The sequence below is a fragment of the Lotus japonicus genome, chromosome 5 (genome assembly GCF_012489685.1).
Source record: "Lotus japonicus ecotype B-129 chromosome 5, LjGifu_v1.2".
Lineage (NCBI taxonomy): Eukaryota > Viridiplantae > Streptophyta > Magnoliopsida > Fabales > Fabaceae > Lotus > Lotus japonicus.
The window spans coordinates 48,860,631-48,881,904 of record NC_080045.1 but is presented as its reverse complement, the minus strand read 5'-3'; the positions used below and the strand labels follow the sequence as shown (position 1 = coordinate 48,881,904).

At 34.9% G+C, this 21,274-nt stretch overlaps 2 protein-coding genes across 3 annotated transcripts; both read right to left on the bottom strand.

The window, feature by feature from the left end:
• Positions 1-9,398: 9,398 nt before the first annotated feature.
• Positions 9,399-10,926, bottom strand: LOC130721362 (calmodulin-like protein 11). The gene is made up of 4 exons (XM_057572149.1): positions 10,714-10,926; positions 10,463-10,620; positions 10,260-10,340; positions 9,399-9,708 (listed from the first exon to the last, which is right to left on the bottom strand). Exons 1-4 carry the CDS (start codon positions 10,787-10,789, stop codon positions 9,571-9,573), a joined length of 453 nt encoding a protein of 150 aa, XP_057428132.1. The 5' UTR covers positions 10,790-10,926; the 3' UTR covers positions 9,399-9,570.
• A 5,740-nt stretch (positions 10,927-16,666) lies between these two features.
• Positions 16,667-20,531, bottom strand: LOC130718941 (guanine nucleotide-binding protein subunit gamma 2-like). 2 transcript variants are annotated; one of them, XM_057569595.1, is made up of 5 exons: positions 19,996-20,130; positions 17,911-18,398; positions 17,240-17,292; positions 17,087-17,131; positions 16,667-16,999 (listed from the first exon to the last, which is right to left on the bottom strand). In XM_057569595.1, exons 2-5 carry the CDS (start codon positions 18,187-18,189, stop codon positions 16,909-16,911), a joined length of 468 nt encoding a protein of 155 aa, XP_057425578.1. In that variant the 5' UTR covers positions 18,190-18,398; positions 19,996-20,130; the 3' UTR covers positions 16,667-16,908. The 2 variants fall into 2 exon arrangements, with proteins under 2 accessions (XP_057425578.1, XP_057425579.1); XM_057569596.1 differs by lacking the exon at positions 17,911-18,398 and having other exon boundaries at positions 19,996-20,531.
• Between the last annotated feature and the right edge of the window lie 743 nt (positions 20,532-21,274).

Here is a 21,274-nt window from a genome sequence, read left to right as displayed (position 1 = left end):
CCAACCGATTACATTGGGATGCTCTCGCTCCTGAAACCTAATTTCCTTCAAAAGTAAACGCGCTACGTGTCCATATGGTGATTGGTTGTTTCTCTTATTTTGGACCACATTGGGAAGAAGCTTGTCCGAACAAAAATTTTCCCTCTAAAACCAGTGTGGTTACGTGTCACCGCATAATTGGTTTGAACTACTTATGTCGTACGACGATGTTTGTTTTTAATTTTGTCTTAAACTAAACAACACGCAACTCAACGCTTACTAACTAGTTCAACTATTTAGTTCAATCTAAACAAAGTTGGTTCAGCACATAAATTATTTATCCAGTGGATATGTAGTTGGATCTCCATGTGAGGGGGGCACAAATATTAAGAGGCATAAATTGAAATGCAAAGGAAATTATAGGATTAGGCTCAAACATTGATGGGGTATATATACCCAAATTAGCATAATTAACAACAAGGTCCTAACAACAATTAGGTGGATCAGGCAACAACACTTTAAAATATGAGCTGCCATATCTTCAATAGGATTACACCCACGAATATTCCAAAAAGAATGGCACCACCAGTTGTTAGTTTGCCTTCAACAATTTCTTCGTTGACAGTTGGGGCTTCATGTGGATGAGAACTCTTGATTGGTTCTTGAATGTCCATAAGTTGTGGCATGCACTCATCTCCAGGAAGTGATTTAGTTTGCACATCTCCAGCAATTGACATGTCCACATGAGCCATTTCATATTTCGTTGACATTGCTTTGGCCCAGTACACGTTCCATGCTGACAAAGCTTCTTCTTCACTGTTATATGCCTTGTACAAATTGCCTGAGAATGCAGAAACCTGATTGTTACACTCACCCCATGAAGAGTATATCCCTGGCTCCCTACCCTTGAAAACCACATATCTTTTTGATCTTGGACGCTGGTGGATCATTGGAGCCTCCATACCACACAACAGAAGCTAATTTGCAAGGGAAGAACTTGTTTGTCTAGGTGAATGTGATTAAATAAATGGATAAAAGTAAAGGTCAATATATATAGGCAATGTGCCTTTACTAGCCGTTGTGATTGTTTAAATGTGACACAACCTACAGGATAAACAAAGTTGGCTTTAATTGCAGTTTTCATAGAAGTAACATCACATCTCTGTACTTGGTCCCCATTTCCTCATTACTACATTCCACTCCACACGTATAATGACCATATTGTCCTTGTTCGACAAATGAGGGAGATTCCAAAATATAATTGATTTAAATTTTTGAAAACAAATTTTGTAAGAAACAAATTTTACTAAACATAAGGTTGCTTTTTATGTGCTTCTTAATATGGCTTATATGGGTCCAATAATTAAGTTTTAGTTCATAGGGTTACCCTAGTTCATATACACCATAAGTTAATGAGGGGTCATTTATGTAATTCAGTAACCACAATCCAATTGATAAAACCCTCCATCCACATGTGAGGTCTCCACTTATTGCTTTTTGTCTCATATAAACCTTGACCTGATTGGCTGATTTCAATTTCTTTCACATTTTAGTGGTGCTGCAATGACTGACTTTGTACCGTGATTGATTGTCATAGGGTTCCGTAAAGATCAATCAAGCAACTCTGTCGCTGGCGCTGCTACGTCTGACGCAGCTGAACCTATCGCAGGCCTACGTCATCTACGATTTCAAGCTGGCTCCATCTACTTTGATTTGACATTTTCAGCGAGAGAGAGGAAAGGCGGTTTCCATTACCGATAACTGTATTGTCTAAATAAATTAGGACGTTCTAAATTAATTAGGGTCATGATCTTAATCAACAAGTCCTAATGAACACTATACGTCATAATCTTAGTCAAATAGATCTAATCACACATTAATTAACCTAATCAACTACAATGTGAAACACCCTTAATTATAATAATCTTACATAACAAGTGCTACTCAAACCTAAATTATCCTAATCATAAAATCCTAATCAACCATAATCACACTTAACTTATCCTATTGATGAATTTCTAATAATTGATATTTTGAAAAAAATAATTTTTTATTTTCAAAATATCAATTATTAGACATTTAGTCAGCAACCCAAAATCACACATGCACTATCATAGTCAGCAAACCCTAATCACTCTCATAAGGTCATCATCCTGGTCAACAACTCCTAATCACAACTCTAGTGCTACAATGCCTAGTCATCAAACCCTAATCACTCACTCTCATAAGGTCATCATCCTGGTCAACAACTCCTAATCACACCTCTAGTGCTACAAACCCTAGTCAGCAACCCATAATCACACATGCACTATCCTAGTCAACAAACCCTAACCACTCTCATAAGGTCATCATCCTGGTCAACAACTCCTAATCACAACTCTAGTGCTACTATCCTAGTCAGCAAACCCTAATCACTCTCATAAGGTCATCATCTTGGTCAACAACTCCTAATCACAACTCTAGTGCTACAATGCCTAGTCAGCAAACCCTAATCACTCACTCTCATAAGGTCATCATCCTGGTCAACAACTCCTAATCACACCTCTAGTGCTACAAAATCACTCTCATAAGGTCATCATCCTGGTCAACAACTCCTAATCACAACTCTAGTGCTACTATCCTAGTCAGCAAACCCTAATCACTCACTCTCATAAGGTCATCATCCTGGTCAACAACTCCTAATCACAACTCTAGTGCTACAATGCCTAGTCATCAAACCCTAATCACTCTCATAAGGTCATCATCCTGGTCAACAACTCCTAATCACAACTCTAGTGCTACAATGCCTAGTCAGCAAACCCTAATCACTCACTCTCATAAGGTCATCATCCTGGTCAACAACTCCTAATCACAACTCTAGTGCTACAATGCCTAGTCATCAAACCCTAATCACTCTCATAAGGTCATCATCCTGGTCAACAACTCCTAATCACACCTCTAGTGCTACAATGCTTAGTCAGCAACCCATAACCACACATGCACTATTCTAGTCATCAAACCCTAATCACTCTCATAAGGTCATCATCCTGGTCAACAACTCCTAATCACACCTCTAGTGCTACAAACCCTAGTCAGCAACCCATAACCACACATGCACTATCCTAGTCAACAAACCCTAATCACTCTCATAAGGTCATCATAATCCTATTAACACAACCTTTGCTAATGGGCCTTAATTATCATAATCCTATTAACACACAACCTTTGCTAATGGGCCTTAATTATCATAAACCTATTAGTAACACACAACCTTTGTTAATTGGCCTTAATCTTTCATAAACACAAAACTTTTACCTAAAATCCTAACTAATTTGTAACTTCATCACGTAATTGTATAATTAGCTAATAAACAATCATTATTTAACTAAATAAAAATATGTGTGATTTTTTAAATAAAAACCCACATATATTATTAACATTAAATTTTGTTTCGGAGGTCATTATTAGGAGATTTTTCCGAAAAAAAAATTACTCCATCTCATCATCCAAAGTTAGAATACTGGTTATCTACGCTCAGTTGTACTTCGAATTAGTGCAACCGTGCATTCTCCACCATTGATTAAGATTCCAAAGGGTTCCATTTAAATAGATTAAATCAACGTCAAAGCCTGGCCGCGTCCAAACCGTAGGATTAAATGAAAGGTTGGATCCAAAGGGCAAAACGATTCAAATCACTCCGGGAAAATGAACCATTGCGGAACACGAAGTAGTGGGGTAATCAATGAAACACGTTTTATTAAACCTTCACAACCGCACTCACCACTTTTCCACAACTATATAAATACTTCCATGAGGCAAATAAGGAAAACTCACAAACCCTAAACACTACACTAGATCTTCTCCTTTCTCGTCTTCAACTTTCCCAGAACACGCCACTACCAGATTCATGGAACCTTCCGTCTGGGGATTCAACTGGAGAGCTTTCACGATCCAGTGGGATCGGGAAGATGTAAGTTTGCAACACTACACTACACTTGTTGCTTTCTGTTTGATTTTTTCAAGTTTGTTTACTTACGTCTTTGTTTTTGTTTTTGTTTTCTGCAGCAACATTCTTTCTTCATCCCAAACAACTTCTGGAATGACTGGGCAGACGAGATCGACGATGAAGTCACCATCATCGACCCTGTGGGCAACTCCTTCTCCTGCCGTCTTCGCCGCTGGGGCAAACATGCTTACTTCTGGAAAGACTTCAGTAAAGAGGTGTTCAGCCTCTACCATCCAAACGGCCCGGTCCGATTGCACTTCCAGATGCTAGCCTCTGGCATTTTCATGATGAGGATCACGGTGGATGGTGAAGGCGAAATCTCCTACCCCTGGCACAACAATGGCCACCATGGGCGTTTTGTTCAGGGGGGCTTATGGGAGTAGGCTTCCATGCCCCCCCCCCTTTTTTTTAATATGAAAATGTAATCCCCCATCCCCTTCCCCCAACCCCTTCCTCTTCCCCTTCCCCTTCCCCTTCCCTCTTCCCCTTTGTCATGAATGAAATTATGTTATTTTCCAATTTTTGTTTTTTTGTGTTTTTTTATCTCCACTTTTCCTTTCTTCAAACTGTTTTTTTATTACTATTTTCGAGTACAAATAAATCTTAATAAACAATGGGAAAAACCATAATAAAAAAAATGAAGTTAACAAAAACCAACCAAAGGATTGGGCTATACTAAAACTTTTTTGTTTAAAAACCCTTGTGGAATTTTAATTTAAAGTTAAAACCCACTAAAATATATGGTAATTTAAATTGAAATTTAGGTACAAATTTTGTACACATTTTTTGCTAAATCTTTAACTTAAGATTTAAGTAATAATATTAAATTTAAGTTACTAATAATAATAAATTACATGACACTAGTTCTTTGTGATAAGACGCGTGGAAAGGTGAAAAGCCTTCTTCCTGCAATTAATTTTTTAAACTGCGAACCGTCATCATCATATCTACTCAACCATCATTTTTTTCTCTTACCATTCACTCAATCTCTCCCTCATAAAGTTCGAAGTTATCCCATCCCACAAGAAGTAAAAATCAAAAACCAAACGTTGTCTACCTCTTATCGATCCAATCAACCCAGAAAACATAAGGTAAATTTTCGTTAGATCTCTTGCTTACCTATTACTGGAAAAATGGTAACTATATGGTGTTAAAACGATTTTTATCATGCACAATGAATATATGCTCTTCTTTGTTTAGCATATCTAACAAAAAAAATTGTTGGGACCCTTGAATGTTTTTTTTAACTTATCCTCAAAAGCCCCAGATTCACATTGTTGAAAATTTGTTTTTATTTGAGTAACTATCGTTTTCTACATACACTGTCACCTTCTTGACATGTTGTGGGTTACCCTATTGAGAACCTTTTTTGTGTCTTTGTCTTCATGCAGTGACAAAATGGACTCTTTTGGGACTGAATCGAACATGCTTACTTTCGCTGTCAGAATCCGTTCTGACCGTGTAAGTTTTACTCTCTAACTTACATGACACTAGTTGTGTTTTTTTTTTCTTTAGCAATTACTTGCAATTTTAGCCATTTAGTAACCTATTTTGTTGATGATTTTGACAAAATATTCTTAATAGATTACTAGCAATAACTGACACTTAACTTATCTGTTTTATGATTAGAATTCTGTTTATTTGAACAAGACTTTTTATGAACTACATAAGGAAGAGATCCTCAATAGAGAAGTTCAATTAAAAGACCCAAAAGGTAATGTCTCTAGGTTCATGGTAAGATAGATGCAGCAGAATTTAGTGACTATAGGTTATTTAGAGGAGACAGGCAAACTAGTCGATCTTTATGGTCTTAGGGGTCTCAAATGGTTAAGAATGGAGTACAGAAGAGCGTGTATGTTTGACATAACAATACTGAATGAGAAGTTGGAAGAAATTCAGTACCCAGACCATGTCCCCCAACCAGATGTTGATGTTGCTGTTCCAGAACAAGTGCTGCCTGTTGCAAATCCCATAATCGAACAACCTGTGGAGAACCCACAGCCACAACCACAACAAATTCTATTGTGGGATAGAGATGTGACCACAGAATTTTCTAGGGGTAAAAACCCTTTGGTGAGTGTATCTAAATTTTATTGTTCCTAGCATTTCATTTGTTTGCTGAAATAGTTATTGGGGCTCTAGTTATTGCTCGTTTATTTTAGGACTCTTGAATTTATTCTAAATCAATTTTTTTCTATTTCTCTTTTTTTAAGCATATACCTGCTCAAATTGTCCGTGACTATCTCCTACCTGGACAAAGCACCATTGATTTGCTTTGCAACGGAATGCCTGATGTACGTCGTGCTAAGCTTAAGGTTTATAAGCGGGGTGGGGGAAAGGAAGTATATGTTGGACCAGGATGGTACACCTTGTGCAAAGCCCTGAACATGAAGGACGGTGATACAATCTCCTTCTGGAATGCTGGAAACCCACAAGAATTCACGTTCAACTCGTTCGTTTCATGGATGGCAATGGGAACTAAAATGTACTCTGCTTATTTTTTTGGAACCCTCATGTGAGGATTTAACTCTGTTAAATGTGTGCTTTAACTATGTCTGTAATTACTTACTATTTAAGTGTATTAGCAAAATACTATATGCATAATTTCTATTTACCTTGTGCTTTAACTTTGTTCAACTCTTTCATTGGTCCTTTTTCACAAATTTGTTATGATGTGTGTGCAATGAGCTGAGTAATTAGAAAAACAAGGATAAGCACACCGACGAAAATAACATTTCTTTAAAACACTTCATTTGTGTACAATAAACACTTGAACAAGATCAACCAAAACAAGTAAAGAACATAGCACACAGTGTTTTACTGGCTAGGGCCTCCCTCCCTCCCTCCCCTCTTTCTTTTCCTTGTTATGAGTATGGTTGCACTAGTGCAGTTACCATTATCATCATCCAACATGAAAGTCACACGATCACCACAGCATAGTTTCTTGTCGTGGCAGAATTCATACCAGCCACCCGCAAAACAGCTTTCCCTGGGTCTATTGTCCCACCACTTCAATTCAAAAGTTCTTATGGGTTCCCTAAAAAGGTCGCCATCGTTGTCAACCTAGATCGGAAGTGTTTTTGGCTTGTGGCTCAGGAAGCGTTTCACAATACTTGCCGGGATACCCTGAAATCAAAATCATACAAGGTACTATATGTCAAAATAAACAAGGCAAACAAATATACATGAATGTAAAGGGTTAGGATAAAAAAGAATAAGCCCAAACCAGTGTTTGTCCCCCTGATGCCTGATGCTTAGTTAGCACAACATCCCATTCCGGCAGGAACTCTTCATACTCCTCCTCCGATGAATCGCTAGAGATCTCAATAACATCAGCCATTACACTGTGAAAGAAAATGCTTGTAAGTTCAACTAATGGTGTAAGTTCCATATATATGCATGCAAGGCTACGTTTCGTAAAATGTGCTGAGTCAAGGGAACACATTTTCTTTTTCACATCTGCTACTGGAAGCATATTAACTGACAGTTTTGAGATGGTCCACTAGGGTCCCACTAGCCTCTTGACCATGACCATGGAAAACAATAATACAAACACTAGTTGGGGTCTGGTCATATACTCATATGTGATGGTTACTGGGGTTAGTGGGGACATGTGTCAACATCTGAATCTACTTTTCCATGCAATGGAATGGAGATGATAGTGGATACAAAATTTGTCTGCTTATGGCACATGGGTCCCTATGACACATAGGTGCTACGAACAGAAATTACTTTTAACTTTTAACAGACCTAGTAAAAAAAACGGGTTCGGGCCTCTGCAAGCCCAAATAAATTTAATATCTACAGCCGAATAAATTGGGGGGTCCTCAAATTAACAAAAATACGGGTCCGGGGCCTCTTCCAGCCCAACCTACCTTAACACATCAAAAATCCTACCAAAAAACTTCTAATATTCGTTTGATTGTCATCTCAGAAGATCTGAGCCTGTACTCGACTGAGATAACACATAGAACATATAGAACATCATGGATACAACATATAGAACATCATTGCCGGGAGATTCAAGTTTGTGCAGTACCGCAATTCACGAGGTGAGCATGGAGTAGGTAGATCCACGATGCCCGTTGCCGGAAATTCCTCCATCACAGACAACTTCACCGTCGCGGTCAACCTTCAGCGGCGGCCGTTGCGGTTAAGCTTCAACGGCGGCCAACGAGATGGGGCAGATCCTCCACGATGCTCGATCCCGGACCCAATTACAGTTGAAATTGGATACCCATTACCTCAACAAAACCTAATATTCGATTATAGTAGGGTCAGATTATTTATTTCAAAACACTTTTTAATTAAAACATAATGACAATTAGGAAAAAAATAAAAAATAAAAAAAATAAGCAACCTGTGATCACCGGTCAAACACAGGGCTCCAAAATTGGAGCCCGAAAATCGGGCTCCATGTTAGCCGAACCCTACTATATAATATAAAATATTATCTTGCCCCCACACTCTTCATAAATGCCCCCATAGCTTGACAATTTTACCTTTAGTGCCACTAAAAAGTTAACTTTTTTTATCTCCATTTTATTTTTTCCATTGAACCGTTGGTCCGTGACAATGTATTAGATTTCAAGTTTTGATATTTTTATTTTATGTCTTTTATATTGTTTATGAGTATGAAATTAGTCACGGTTATGTTGATTTTAACTAGATTTTAGCAATGGAAAAATTTATCAAAATGAAATTAACATCAATACAATCATTTTCTCCTCAATTTCAAGCACTTGATATAATAGTTGAATGATTTCGTATTTATTCATACAAAGTGGAAGATATTTAAGAGTGTTTAGAATGAAAAAATTATATAATGTTTTCTAAATATGAAAACTAATAGCAAACAGTTATGATGTGTATTACAACTTTTAATAGTAAATGTTGTATTTTTAACGCTAAAAATTTATATGTGTATATTGCCACACGAATTAAAATTTCTGGATCTGTCGCTGCATTCAAGTAGCAATAAATTTTGTAATCACTTTGTTAGAAACTCTAGATTTTATCATCAAATCCCTTAAAACTAATTACATTACATTTAATTCTGAAATATAAGTTTATCTAGCTAAACAGATGGGGGAGAGAAGAGATCATTGATGCAAAGTGCTTCGCTCACCCTTTTTATCTTTTCAAAATAACATTACAATCATAGTAAAAGTTCTGATTCAGTCATTTTTGAAAATCAATTCTAGAATTCAACCCCTACATCATGAACAATGTTCATTTCTGATCATAGTTTTCAATATGATCAGTTATAGTATTAATTTTCTTTTGTAAAAAATTAACTATCAAAACTCACATAAACTTAGTAAATAATTTGTTATTGGTCACTTGATATCTGATATCAGTACTATTTTCCCTAATTGTTAAAAATTCCACAAAATAATCAAGAGAATAATAACGTTGGGTTAGAGACTTGGAGTGGATCAAATTAGATGATGTGGTTATGTTTTGTCATTCACATCTTGGCCATAATAAGTACACATAACTAAAATACAATAAAAACTAACAAGAACACAATATTTCATGGGAGGGAATGAGATTGGAAGACAAGGAATTTGAATAACAAATCTTCTGCTCAATCCAATTTAGTTTCATCGAACAGTCATCATCATCTTGACAAATTCATCATAGTTAACTTGACCATCACCATCCAAATCTGCTTCTTTAATCATCTGCTCTACCTCCTCATCGGTTAGTTTTTCACCTAGATTGATCATCACATGTCTCAACTGCACAAAGACAGAAATATGTTACCATCACATATGAGACTAATAGCATGTTTAGACAAATTCTATTTCCTTATAATCAATTCTAACATTCCGAATTTACTCATTTGAACTTCTCGCCAGAATTGATTTTGAGAGAGAATAAAAAAAAAATGGTAGATTCTCTGCAACACTCAAATGAATGTCAAACCCCGTTGCATTTTCTAATCAAACAGCTAATACCTTTGCACGAGAAACGTACGGTGTACTTTCCTAGATGTGCTTATCATTTATCAAATAACAAATTCACATTAATAAAATGAAATTTGCAGTACTGATGAGTTGTATGTAGCTAAAATTAACTTTTTAATGGGAAAATGAAAACTCTGTCATGAATTATCAGGTAAACAATGAGATATAGACTCTTCATTTGTTATGCTTAATTACATGAAATTGAAAATTTTGCCAATAAATATCAAGAAAATTTTTATGGGTGTTAATGAAGAGTTGGAAGGACATAACCATTAAAGAAAGAAAAGCACAACCAAAAATGAAAATATGTATATAATGTATACCTCAGTGGCTGATATATAGCCATTTTGATCTTTGTCAAAAACCTTGAAAGCCTCTTTGAGCTCCTCCTCTGCATCAGTGTCCTAAATGGAACAGAACACAGAAGAACTTGACTAATTAGATTTTAACAAATAAGTACAATTTTGGTATTGGGACTATGTAGTATGTACTACTATAATGGAAAAGAAATAAGGAACATAATTACTTTGATTTTCCTGGCCATCAAGTTCAAGAACTCATCAAATTCAATGGTTCCATTGCCATCTGCATCGACTTCGGTTATCATGTCCTGGAGCTCTTCTTCAGTGGGGTTTTGATCCAATGACCGAATCACAGTGGCAAGTTCTTCCACAGTAATGCACCCTATTAATCAAAGTAACAAGAAGATGCACATTATCTTATGAAAATTAGTTATAGATACTGTAATAAGAAGAAAATTAAATTTGCAGTGCTCACCATCACCATCTTTGTCAAACAAGCCAAAAGCCTCTTTGAAGTCAACAATCTGTTCTTCACTCAAGATATCTGTCATGATGGTGTTTTTGTCTCAATTTCAAACTTGAATTGATCAGGAAGGAAAGTGATATGAACAGAGAGAAGAAGAGAGACCAAGGGAGAGGGCAATGTGTGGAGGATAGCTCAATCTTAGCTGGGCTATATGTAGAGCTTTGTCTAGCTAGCAAGATTTCTTATAGTTGTGGTTTTATTATTTGTGGGAGAAAAGAATAGTGTTTTAGACTAGGTAAATTCTAAGGTATTTTGAATCTTTTTTGGGTGTGGTACCTGCATTAAGTAATTTAATAGATTATTATTATGTTATTCAAGTTAAATACTACATTTTTAGATTTTACTTCATTTGTCAATTAACTTTATCTCATGAAATTCATTTTTTAATGAAAAATTTACGAGTGGTGGAAACGAATGATAGTGATGGAGATACGCGTAAAATGATCATGATTGATGGATGAACAAAGCTCAGAAAACACAATGCACATATCTCACATCCCTAAAAATGGAACATTGTATTACTATGATAGAACAAAATCAAAATTTTAATCAATACACGAGTCTTTATTATTGAATTAACTCATTTTAGGTACCACGTCTTAATCTGGCTTAAGGTATCATAGCAAGCACATTTAGACTATTTGTAAAGTGTAATTTACACGACGATTCATAAGAAGAGTCTTATTCATTTTTCATTTTAAATTGCATGTCATGTGACATTTAGCATGCACTTCAAAATGAAATTAAAGTGAACAATTTTTTTTTATAAATTAAAATAAAAATTTAGTCACGTTACTTTCAACTGATATCCAAACAAACACCCGGTACATATAAGTCCGGAGAGTGGAGGATGACAGCAATGGTTAACGTGTGTGATTTTGTTATAATAAATAGTTGGTGATGTTTATTTGATTAATTAGAGTTCCAATGCATGTACATCAAAATCCAATGCATTTTTCTTCAATTTATTATATGTATACCCTCATTTAATATTATATATCTCATCTACTACTTCTTATTTTTAACAATCAAAATCATAACAAATTTCTTAACCAATAATTATCATTCTCTCTCTTCACTCTCATTTAACATTAAATATGAGTGTTTATATCAATAAATATATTAATAATTGTACTCTTAATCAATGTGGATAACCTTAAATAACAAAAGATCAAGAACAGAAGGATTAATAACACTTCCATATATTATTTTTTTCTTTCTATCACTTTTGTCATGTCACATCACAAACTCTTTATCTTCTTAGAGCATCTCCAATGTAATGTATATTTGCTAGTTGGGTTGCTTAAAAACTATTTCGGTGGGTCCAGACTGACACATAAGATTTAAGCAACCCAAGGAGAATTCGCTCCAACCACGGTTGCTTAGTTTACTTTTAGTTGGGTCTCATTATACCTCTTATATTTATATTATTTCAAGGTAATGACACTATACAAGTACATGAATGAAAGAGAAAATATGATTTTTTAGTCAAAAAGTAATGAGAGAGAAAATAAGCAACCGTTGCTTAAATTTAAGCAACCCAACTGTCACGTCATGTTGCTCCAGTGGTGCTCCAAAATAAGCAACATTGCTTAAGTTGCCAACTGAATTTAAGCAACCCATTGGAGATGCTCTTATACTCTAGTTGTCTACATTTTAATGGTGTACAAAGAATAATTTTCAATTCCATTAATATATGATGATGGGGTGAAAAATAATATAGACAGCTGGAAGGGTTGGATGTTTAGGGGACAAAAACAGAAGGCGATTAATTCAAAATCAAAGGGTATGGACCATGGAGTGTGGGGAGGTGTGTAGAGTAGCTAGAGTTTTGTGTATTAAATTCTCACCAATTTCCACACCCAAAGACCACGCTGAGATTGGATTGCTTGCACGAGAGGACTAGGATACGAATGCAATTTCTTTAATCACTTATGATAACGATTAAGATCCTATTATCATTATGTATCATATCATATGATATATCTCATGTTATCACCCTTTCACAATTCTCTTCATATTTCATTCTTGGTGTCTAAACTCATCGATAATCAACATTTTCTTTTCTTCATGTATGCATGTGTCATGTGTGCCTCACACTTTTTGGTGAACTAAGGAAAATTAAAAACAACAAAGGGAAATTTGTGTACATCAACTCACTGTCAACGCGGTTCAAGAATGTAAACTAAATACGCGTTGTCTCCTGCGTGCGTGTGCGTTGGAGGCCGTAGGAATCGGTGTCCGTGATAGATATTCACATGATAAGGTTACGTCCAAATTTTATTCTATGTAATGACAATGATAATAATAACACCTATTTTTACATCTCATTTTCATTCTGATTTTTTTCCTAACTTCTTTATTTTTGTTATAGCACTTATCGTATTATTCATTTTTCTCACTTTTATTTCTATTTATTTCAAAAGGTGGAAAAATGTGAAGATAATATTTTTCTGATAATATAGTTTCATTCACGATCAAACGTGGAAATAAAGTTGAGAGAAGAGAAATATAGAAAGAAGAGGTAGAAAAAGTAGAGATTTGATGAATAATATATATGATTGAAAGAGAAAAAAGAGATAAATAAAAAATGAATGTTGGAATGAAGTGAGAGTGTGAATAATCATATATAGCTGATGTAATAATTTGGCTCAACAACATTTTTTTATCTCCTTATTTAATTTGGTCCATGTGTAATTTTATTCCCTCTCCTTTTTTACAGCTGATTTAGTCCCTCAACATTGTAATTATTACAAATCAAGTCTCTTTATCATTATTATATATTTTACTTACAATTCTCAAATTCTTGTATTCTAAGAAAACTTTTCTCAAGTTAAAACCAATTTAATCATTTTAGACGTTTTTACCATCAAGTCTCACTAGTCGCAATATTAAATTTCATTCAAAAATTAAAAAATCACAATTTTCAACCTCTTTCGACTCTACATAAAAAAACTTTTAAATTTTTAACTAATTAATTTCTTTTTTTTCAACTTTTAAAATTGTATCACATATATATCAACTTCATCATAAACCCTAAAATATATTTAAAAAATGAAGATTTAGTGAGTGTATTTTTATGAAATTTTATGAATCAAGTTTGTTTAATTTTAAAACTAGAGAAACCTAATTAGAAAAAAAAAACTAGATGACCAAACTCATGCTTAGGACAAACTAAAGGGACCAGTAATGCAGTTAAGTCTATTAATTCTCTTTTCAAGAGTGAGTCATGAACTTTTACTCTGAGCTCCTTTTGCACAAGATAAGCTCTTAATTTAGGTTTAAGAAAACTACTCATTATTATATTTTTTGAAAAGGTTGATTAATTAAATAGTGAAATAAATATATGCAATATATTCTATTGTAACTCTAGCTCTTCTTATAAATATGAATTAATTATCGAATAATATTATATTTTTTTTTTACAAAATGACCTAAATTTAAAAAATACCCTGTCAACAAACTTAAAACTTAATTAAAAGTAATACTTGAATTAGCCAACAAAAATTAAAATTTCATCTTCAATTCTTTTTACTACATTTTCCGATGTACAAAAAAAAAAATTTCTTTTTACTATACAGCACTAGGATCCATTCCTGATTCTTTATTGCCTGCTGTTTCTTGCAATGTCTTTTCTCCCTTCTTGATATATTTCTTATTTTTATTAATTTGAAAAAGTCCCATTAAAGGTTGCTTTAGTCATATAAAGATCTTGGGGGTACCCTACTTTGATTGCTTTGTTTTTTATTTGTTTTTTTTTTAATTTTCATAAACTCTAATAAGACATTACATTAAGAGTAGCCCAAATTAAAGGTGACTTTATTTATATGAAAATCTCATGATTTCATTGGAAGGGATATACTCAAGACTAGATGAACCTTTCTTTGCTTCCTTTAATTTTATTTTTCTGAGTCCATCCTTTAAAGTTGTACCTCATTTTTCTGTTCCTGACCATTTCTATATTACGAAGATGAAAGAGTACATTATTTTTCTAGTATTCAACGACGTCGACGCTTTCAAAACGCGGTCTTTGAATGACGGTGATTTGTTCATATTCATTATTTATATTTGTTTTCTGAGATTAGTCCATGTACTTTCAAAATTTGACAATGAAAAGCTTTTGAAGATTTCTTTCATATTATATCACAAAGAATATTTCTTTCACTAAAGGTGCTAGCGATCTTATGATTTTGTTTTTTTTTTTTAAGTGAAGAGCCACTAAATGAATTTAAAGTAATAATAAGTTTTTCACAAATATTTGGGCATAGGAGTAGAAAACTCAAATATTCAATTTTGTTCATGAACGAGTTTATGTAAAAGTTTAAGAGTTTGAAATGAAAAATCACTTTCAAGGGTAGGTAGGGAAGTTCTTGTAAAAGTTGCCGTTCAAGCAATTCTCTCCTATGTCAAGTCCTGTTTTATGTTTCCGGATGGTCTTTATTCTCAGATTGAGAGTATGATCAGTAACTTTTATTTGGGTAGAGATGTTATTGGAAAGAGCTTGCATCGGGCAAAGTGGGAGAGTTGGTGTCACCCTAAAACAGAATGGGGTATTGATTTCAAAGATTTTAAATCTTTTCATTTGACTCTTGTTCTAAGAATTCGCGGAGAATTCTCAATTTTTTGGAGTCTCTATTTAGCCAGATTTTCAAAGCGAACTATTTTTCCTACGATGACCTTTTTAGTGCTAAAAGAAGTTATAGACCAAGCATATATCTTGAAGGCTAGGTGGATGTTAGAAATGGGAGGAGCTTGGAGAATTAGCAAAGGCTTAAAGACTAATATTTGGAGGAGCCTAGGCTTGTGCAGGTCGCGGACTTAATGCATGCTCACGGTGGATGGAAGTTGGAACGTTCCTCTTGTTGAATCCATTTTTTTCCCACCTTCGGCCTCTCAAATTTTAAGCGTGTCTCTTCCATATCAGATGTGTGAAAATCTGGTTTTCTGCCTGAAACTTCAGATGGTTGGTACACTTCCAGGCCTATAGCTTTGGGTATGAGCTCCCATCCTCGTCCTCTGGCTCTCTGTGCCTGTGAGTGTATGGAACTTAATCTGGAAATCGACAGCCTTCTCTCACTGTAAGGAGGTTGTGTGGCCAGCCTGTTCCAATTTTCTTCTTGTCCTAGTGTGTTACAATGGCGTGGCATGGACCTTGATCCAAGCTATACATCCAGTTTGTGGTGCTGATTTTGAGACAGTGGAGCACATTCTTCTGTTTTGTCAAGTGGTGAAGAGACTATGGTTTGCACCTTCGTTGGGGTTGCGTCTTGATTTTCCTTTCACTTTTCATGAGTTTGTACTGCATTTCTTTCTCAGATATGATCTAGAGGTGCTGGAGCTCTTTATCATGCTGGTGTATGTCTTGTAGGAGGCTTGGAATTGTATTGTTTTTAATGGAGGCTCCTTCTCCGTTGACAGGATCCTGGTAACTCTGGTACAAATCAGTACCCTTTCGAGGAGAGTAGCAAAAGCTCTCCCTCTGAGCCTACTACAGCCTTATACCTCAAATATGAGAATTTTTCTAGTTAACTGTTAACTTAAATCAACCTGCACCAATTGATCTAGGTTCTCTGTGGTTACATTAACATTTCTCTTATACAACCTTCAAACAAAGAAAATTAATCATTCCGTTCTTTAATTTCTCCCTGAATTCTATTTCATCATCTATAAAACTTTATACAAACATACTCATTAAAAGAACCCACGATACCAAGTTTGATTCGTTACCTGCAGGTCTTCATTCAAACTTCTTTGATGGTCATGATCATGAATCAATAGACGCTCCAGCAGTCCATTAAAAGTTGGACGACATTTTAAACCACTGGTATCCTATACTGAGGCAATTCGGTTCGAGCTGGGTAGGACCTCGACGAAAATGTTTAAATACCGTACACTTAACGAAGAGAGAGAAAAATGTTCTATGACTATTGAGTATTGACTATCATTGACAAAGGTTTAGTAATCATCATCTGCGCAGTTAAGCTGTTATCTGAAACATAAAATATATGTATTTGCTGTGACTGTCATCTGAACAAGGAAACATTTCATAAAAAAATGCCAATTAACAATATAATTTCAAAACTCACAAATTTCCTATTCTAATCTGGGATTAAGGATAAAAAGAGAGGGTAGGGGTATTGATCATCAGAGAATCGAACATCTGCAGCAGCCTTTGGAATCTTGGTGGGGGCCTTCGAACCATCGATCCCATGCAGGATTTACGGGACCAACTGTTCTGTAAAACCATGAAAAATGCGCCCTTTGTAAAAATATCCAACATAACATGTGATGCAAAAAAGAAAGTTTTGAGAAGAGATTTTACGACGGTAGCAAAGGATCAGGCCTTGTTTCCACATTACTGAGCATTCTATCAAAACAAAACACAGGATGGAAATTCTAAGTTAATATTGGTTAATCACTAACATTGATTATATATGATAGAATCTTTTTTTTCTTGCTTTGTTTTTGAGCTTACTCTTTGCATGATGTAGATGCTTTTTCCATCCTTTCAAGTTGTTCCAGCTCTTCCTGCATTAATTTTACAGTGAATATTAAAGCACATGTTGGAAGTTAAACTTGGTTCTATAGCACATAGTCAGAACTTAACTATTAAGTTGGACAGCTAGCTTTACACGGTTCCTTACTATAGTCATTAGCTCTAGAGTTTAATATGGCCGTGGTATCAAAAGACCCAACTTGGAAGTGTATAAATAGGATATACTATACAGCTTGTTGTAATACATGTAAGTTGTGAGACGAGTAAGAAACAAAGCTTGAGAGAAAAATCAGAGAAAGGCTCCAGCGAGTTATCATGTGTGTGAGAGAAATTGTAGTGTGTTGAGTGTGTGCCAGGTTCATATATCTGAGCACTTAAAAGGTGCAAACAGAATCACTGAAGAGAGAAAGGTTAGAAAAAAATTAAGTAAGCTTCAGCAAGCTTGAGTTGTGTTAGTTGAGTGTATGTAATATGGTTATGAATAAAGCTAAAAATATTATGTGTGTAATAAATTAAGTGTTCCCTCGTCTCGTCACCATATTTTTTCGATCCTACAGCACATGTAGCACTAGTAAGAAATCGATAATTAAATATATGTCATCGAAAAGAAAGGCTTAGAACCACAATCAACCTCCCTATGAAAAGCTTACCACATGGCTCCCTAGATCTCCAAAAATTTTGCATAGTAGTACAAGCAGTGCAAAATGACTAAGCAATTTATTCCCACAGAGCGCTGAAAATATGAGCATAGTGATAGAGAACCTAAAAAGGCAATACAGAACCCCCAAGAGACTTGGTTCAAATGGGAATGGCACTTGAATCACTTTTGGGGACAGATTGATTCCAGAATGGAATCCCAGCCACGCTTGTATTTTAGCCCACCATCCACGAAAAAGGAGGAAATAAGAAGGTAATGTGGATAAGACCATCTAGTAGAGGTTCCAACCACTCTTTTCATCCAGTGCTACAATAACCCTTTTTTCTCTTTAGGCAGCAAGCACATATGCCTATTTATCCTGACCGGATTACGAAGCTAAGTTTCGCATGGTATTCTGAAACTTATATCTTTTTGATAAGTACACAGCAAATAGATTTATGTTCTGAAAATTTTCACATCCATTCTATTTCTACCTGAAAACTAAGAAAACAAGAGGGAAAATAATCAAACAATGTATTCAGTAAAGAAGACTCTTTAACAAAAAGCTTCTGGAAGCAGTTTCTCATGTATTTCCAAAAAAAATTAAATCCTCCTAGTGATCTACATAGTCAACTACTTTAGGATATTCTGAAAGCAACAGAAAAATCAGCCTACATATATGAGAAATTAAAGCTTGCTCTTTCCTCAATATATGAAATCAGCCTCATGATGGATAATTGGATATGGAATAATGTCAAGTAGGTAAGGATTTAATAGCATATTCCCCAACTTGAAACTTTCGTCATACAAGATAATAGTATTTAAAACTGCTTTTTAACTAATAGTTTACAAATGGCCCGATATCAAGATTAGTCATCAATGGAAAATCACCAAAAACAGAGGGGGGAAATTAATGTTGATGAAGATAACAGCACAGGATATCTTGCTAATTCTTTGAACATCAATAGTAATTGCTTAATTGTGTATCCTTAAAGGCACAGAATGCTCAAAAAGTCATTGTAGTGATTGATTCAGTCTGTTTGACAAACCCCCAATCTGATGATTTAGATTTCTCCACACCTATATTGAGAGGTTTTAGCTTGGTAAGATTAGACAAAGGTAAGGGTGTCTAAATAGGATCATATTTTTAGTTATATCATTTAAATCATCAAGCTTCTATAGTTGTTGACAACACATTTAGACAGATTAATACTCATAATTGCACATCATCATAGCAAAATGGAGCTTCCTAATTGAGGATTCATGAGAAGTAGAGGATGGAACCTCAGCTGAAATGTACATACATCTTTCTCAAGACAAAATAACCAGCTAAGTTATTCACTGAGCATAATTGATAACCTGAATTCAGTTAACATAACAGCAAGCTTTTAAATAGCAGTTGCGATGCAATCTTTGACACTGTAGAAAACTACATATAAACACAGCTTATAGGACTGCGATTGTGAATGTCGTGGCAGCAATTACGCTTGCGGACCACAATTTAAAACCATATATAACAGTGAAGAAACTTCAGGCACCAAGACAGTATGATTATGTAAAATACATTGGGGGAAAGTAAAAGATCAAACTGCCATTTTTGTATTCCAAAAGATACATCAAAATGTTTCTTCATGACACCAATTTGAATAGTTTTTTATGTCACTTTAAATATTTGAAAGACTAATCTAGTGACAAAAATGTTCAGAGGACTGAATTAATGTCCCAAATCTTTGAAGGAACTAGTTTAGTAAAAAAGAAAAATAGGCTGCATTTAGTAAAACAACTACTCTTTTAACTATAGGACCACGATAACAGGTACATATACTATCTGAACATTAATTTCCCAAATTGTCTTTGCTCATGCTCATCATAAACCAAACTCAAATCAACTAAAAAACAAAACTAAGTTGTTAACTTATCCAACAAAAGCACACAACAATGAAGAAAAGAGTAAAAGTTCCCCAACACATTTTACCATTTCTGGATAACAAAAGTAGAATAAAATGTAAGCCATCAAAAAGTAAAAAAGTCAACAATAAAACGACACACACACAAAGAACAAAACTCCAATATGAAGAATTGATGTTGAAGTACCTACCTCTAAGAACCTTGCTTCCTGCTCCAACCGCTTCAGTTCTGCATGTATCCTATGCTTCCCTCTTGTATCTGCAGAAGACAGAGACTGAGCCCGTTCGGTCATGGGGTTTTCTGATTCAGGCCCACCTGATTGCATTTTTTGAGGCTGAGATATGGTGGGAATGGAAAATCCTTAGCTTGCACACACACAGTTGTTCAACCACAAAAAGGCTATGAAATAGAGGTGAATAGGTGTGAAGATTCCAAGTTTGACGAAAACAAGGATGACCCAGAAGTCTTCATGGACCCCATCAAGTGTTGTTGGCCATGGAAGAAGGTTGGTTCTGAAAACAACTGACCAGGATCTGAACTTGGTTGTACTTCAAACACAGAGACAGAGACAGAGACAGGTAGCAGGTGTGTGTTTGGTGAAGAATTGAGAGAAAGAAACTCTGGTTTTTGTGTTGGATGTTCCCAAGTTTGAAGTATTCAGAGTGGAGCAGAGTTGGGGTAAAAAAACACTAAAAAGGACAACTTGGTTTTAACTTTCAATCAAGTGTTGATGTCTTGATGATGTTGAAATTGTCTTGTTTTTTGTTTTGACTTATAGTGCAGGGAAAAGCTTGTTTTCTTTTGAGATTTCAATTTTTTTGGGTATTTTTTTGTGTTACTTTTCAAACTTTGAGGCTTTATTTGAGTAATCTAACAGGGTGACTCTGTTTTCACTCTGTTTACTATTTGCACTTTATATGGTAACTCTCTGTTTTTTTTACTCTGTCTGTTCAAAAAGAGCCAAACAAACAAACAAAATTACTGTTGTTTTCCAATTTCTTTATTTGTTCTTGGTCCTGGAATTTGCACTGATTGCGGGTGATGTTGTTTTTACAGTTTTTGAGATCGAAAGTAAAAGTAGTATATTTGAAAACAACAAAATGTGAAATTGAGCTTAGAATAAAGAGTTACTGTGTTTTGCTTTTCAAAATAAGGAACCTAATCAGCATAATGCATTTTCAATCAAGCAATAGTCATTAAGAAAATAAGAATGAAATAAAGTTACCATGCAGGATAGATTTGGGGTGTTCTAAATAGGAGAGATTTACATTTTGTTACATAAAATCAGATTCTTTAGTAATTTGAGGAAAAGGTGAATCTAAAAGTCTAAATTTGGTAAAAAAATCTGCAAGCTTTTAGAAAAGTTTCATTATTTAACTTTAACAAAAATATGCACACTTTATTGACTTATGTCCATTATGGATGTTTAGTTCATTACAAGTGGTGTTAAACGGTAGGGTTGTCCATCG

Bases quoted from the DNA above. Each gene is read 5' to 3' on its own strand.
- LOC130721362 (XM_057572149.1), bottom strand. From the start codon at position 10,789: ATGACAGATATCTTGAGTGAAGAACAGATTGTTGACTTCAAAGAGGCT. The intron at 10,621-10,713 runs GTGAGCACTGCA...TTTGATTAATAG, and splicing joins GTTTGACAAAGATGGTGATG to GGTGCATTACTGTGGAAGAA. The intron at 9,709-10,259 runs GTATACATTATA...GTCTTTGTGCAG, and splicing joins GCTATATATCAGCCACTGAG to TTGAGACATGTGATGATCAA.
- LOC130718941 (XM_057569595.1), bottom strand. From the start codon at position 18,189: ATGGTCTTATCCACATTACCTTCTTATTTCCTCCTTTTTCGTGGATGG. The intron at 17,293-17,910 runs GTAAGCTTTTCA...AAATTAATGCAG, and splicing joins GAGATCTAGGGAGCCATGTG to GAAGAGCTGGAACAACTTGA. The intron at 17,132-17,239 runs GTAAGCTCAAAA...TTGTTTTGATAG, and splicing joins GCATCTACATCATGCAAAGA to AATGCTCAGTAATGTGGAAA.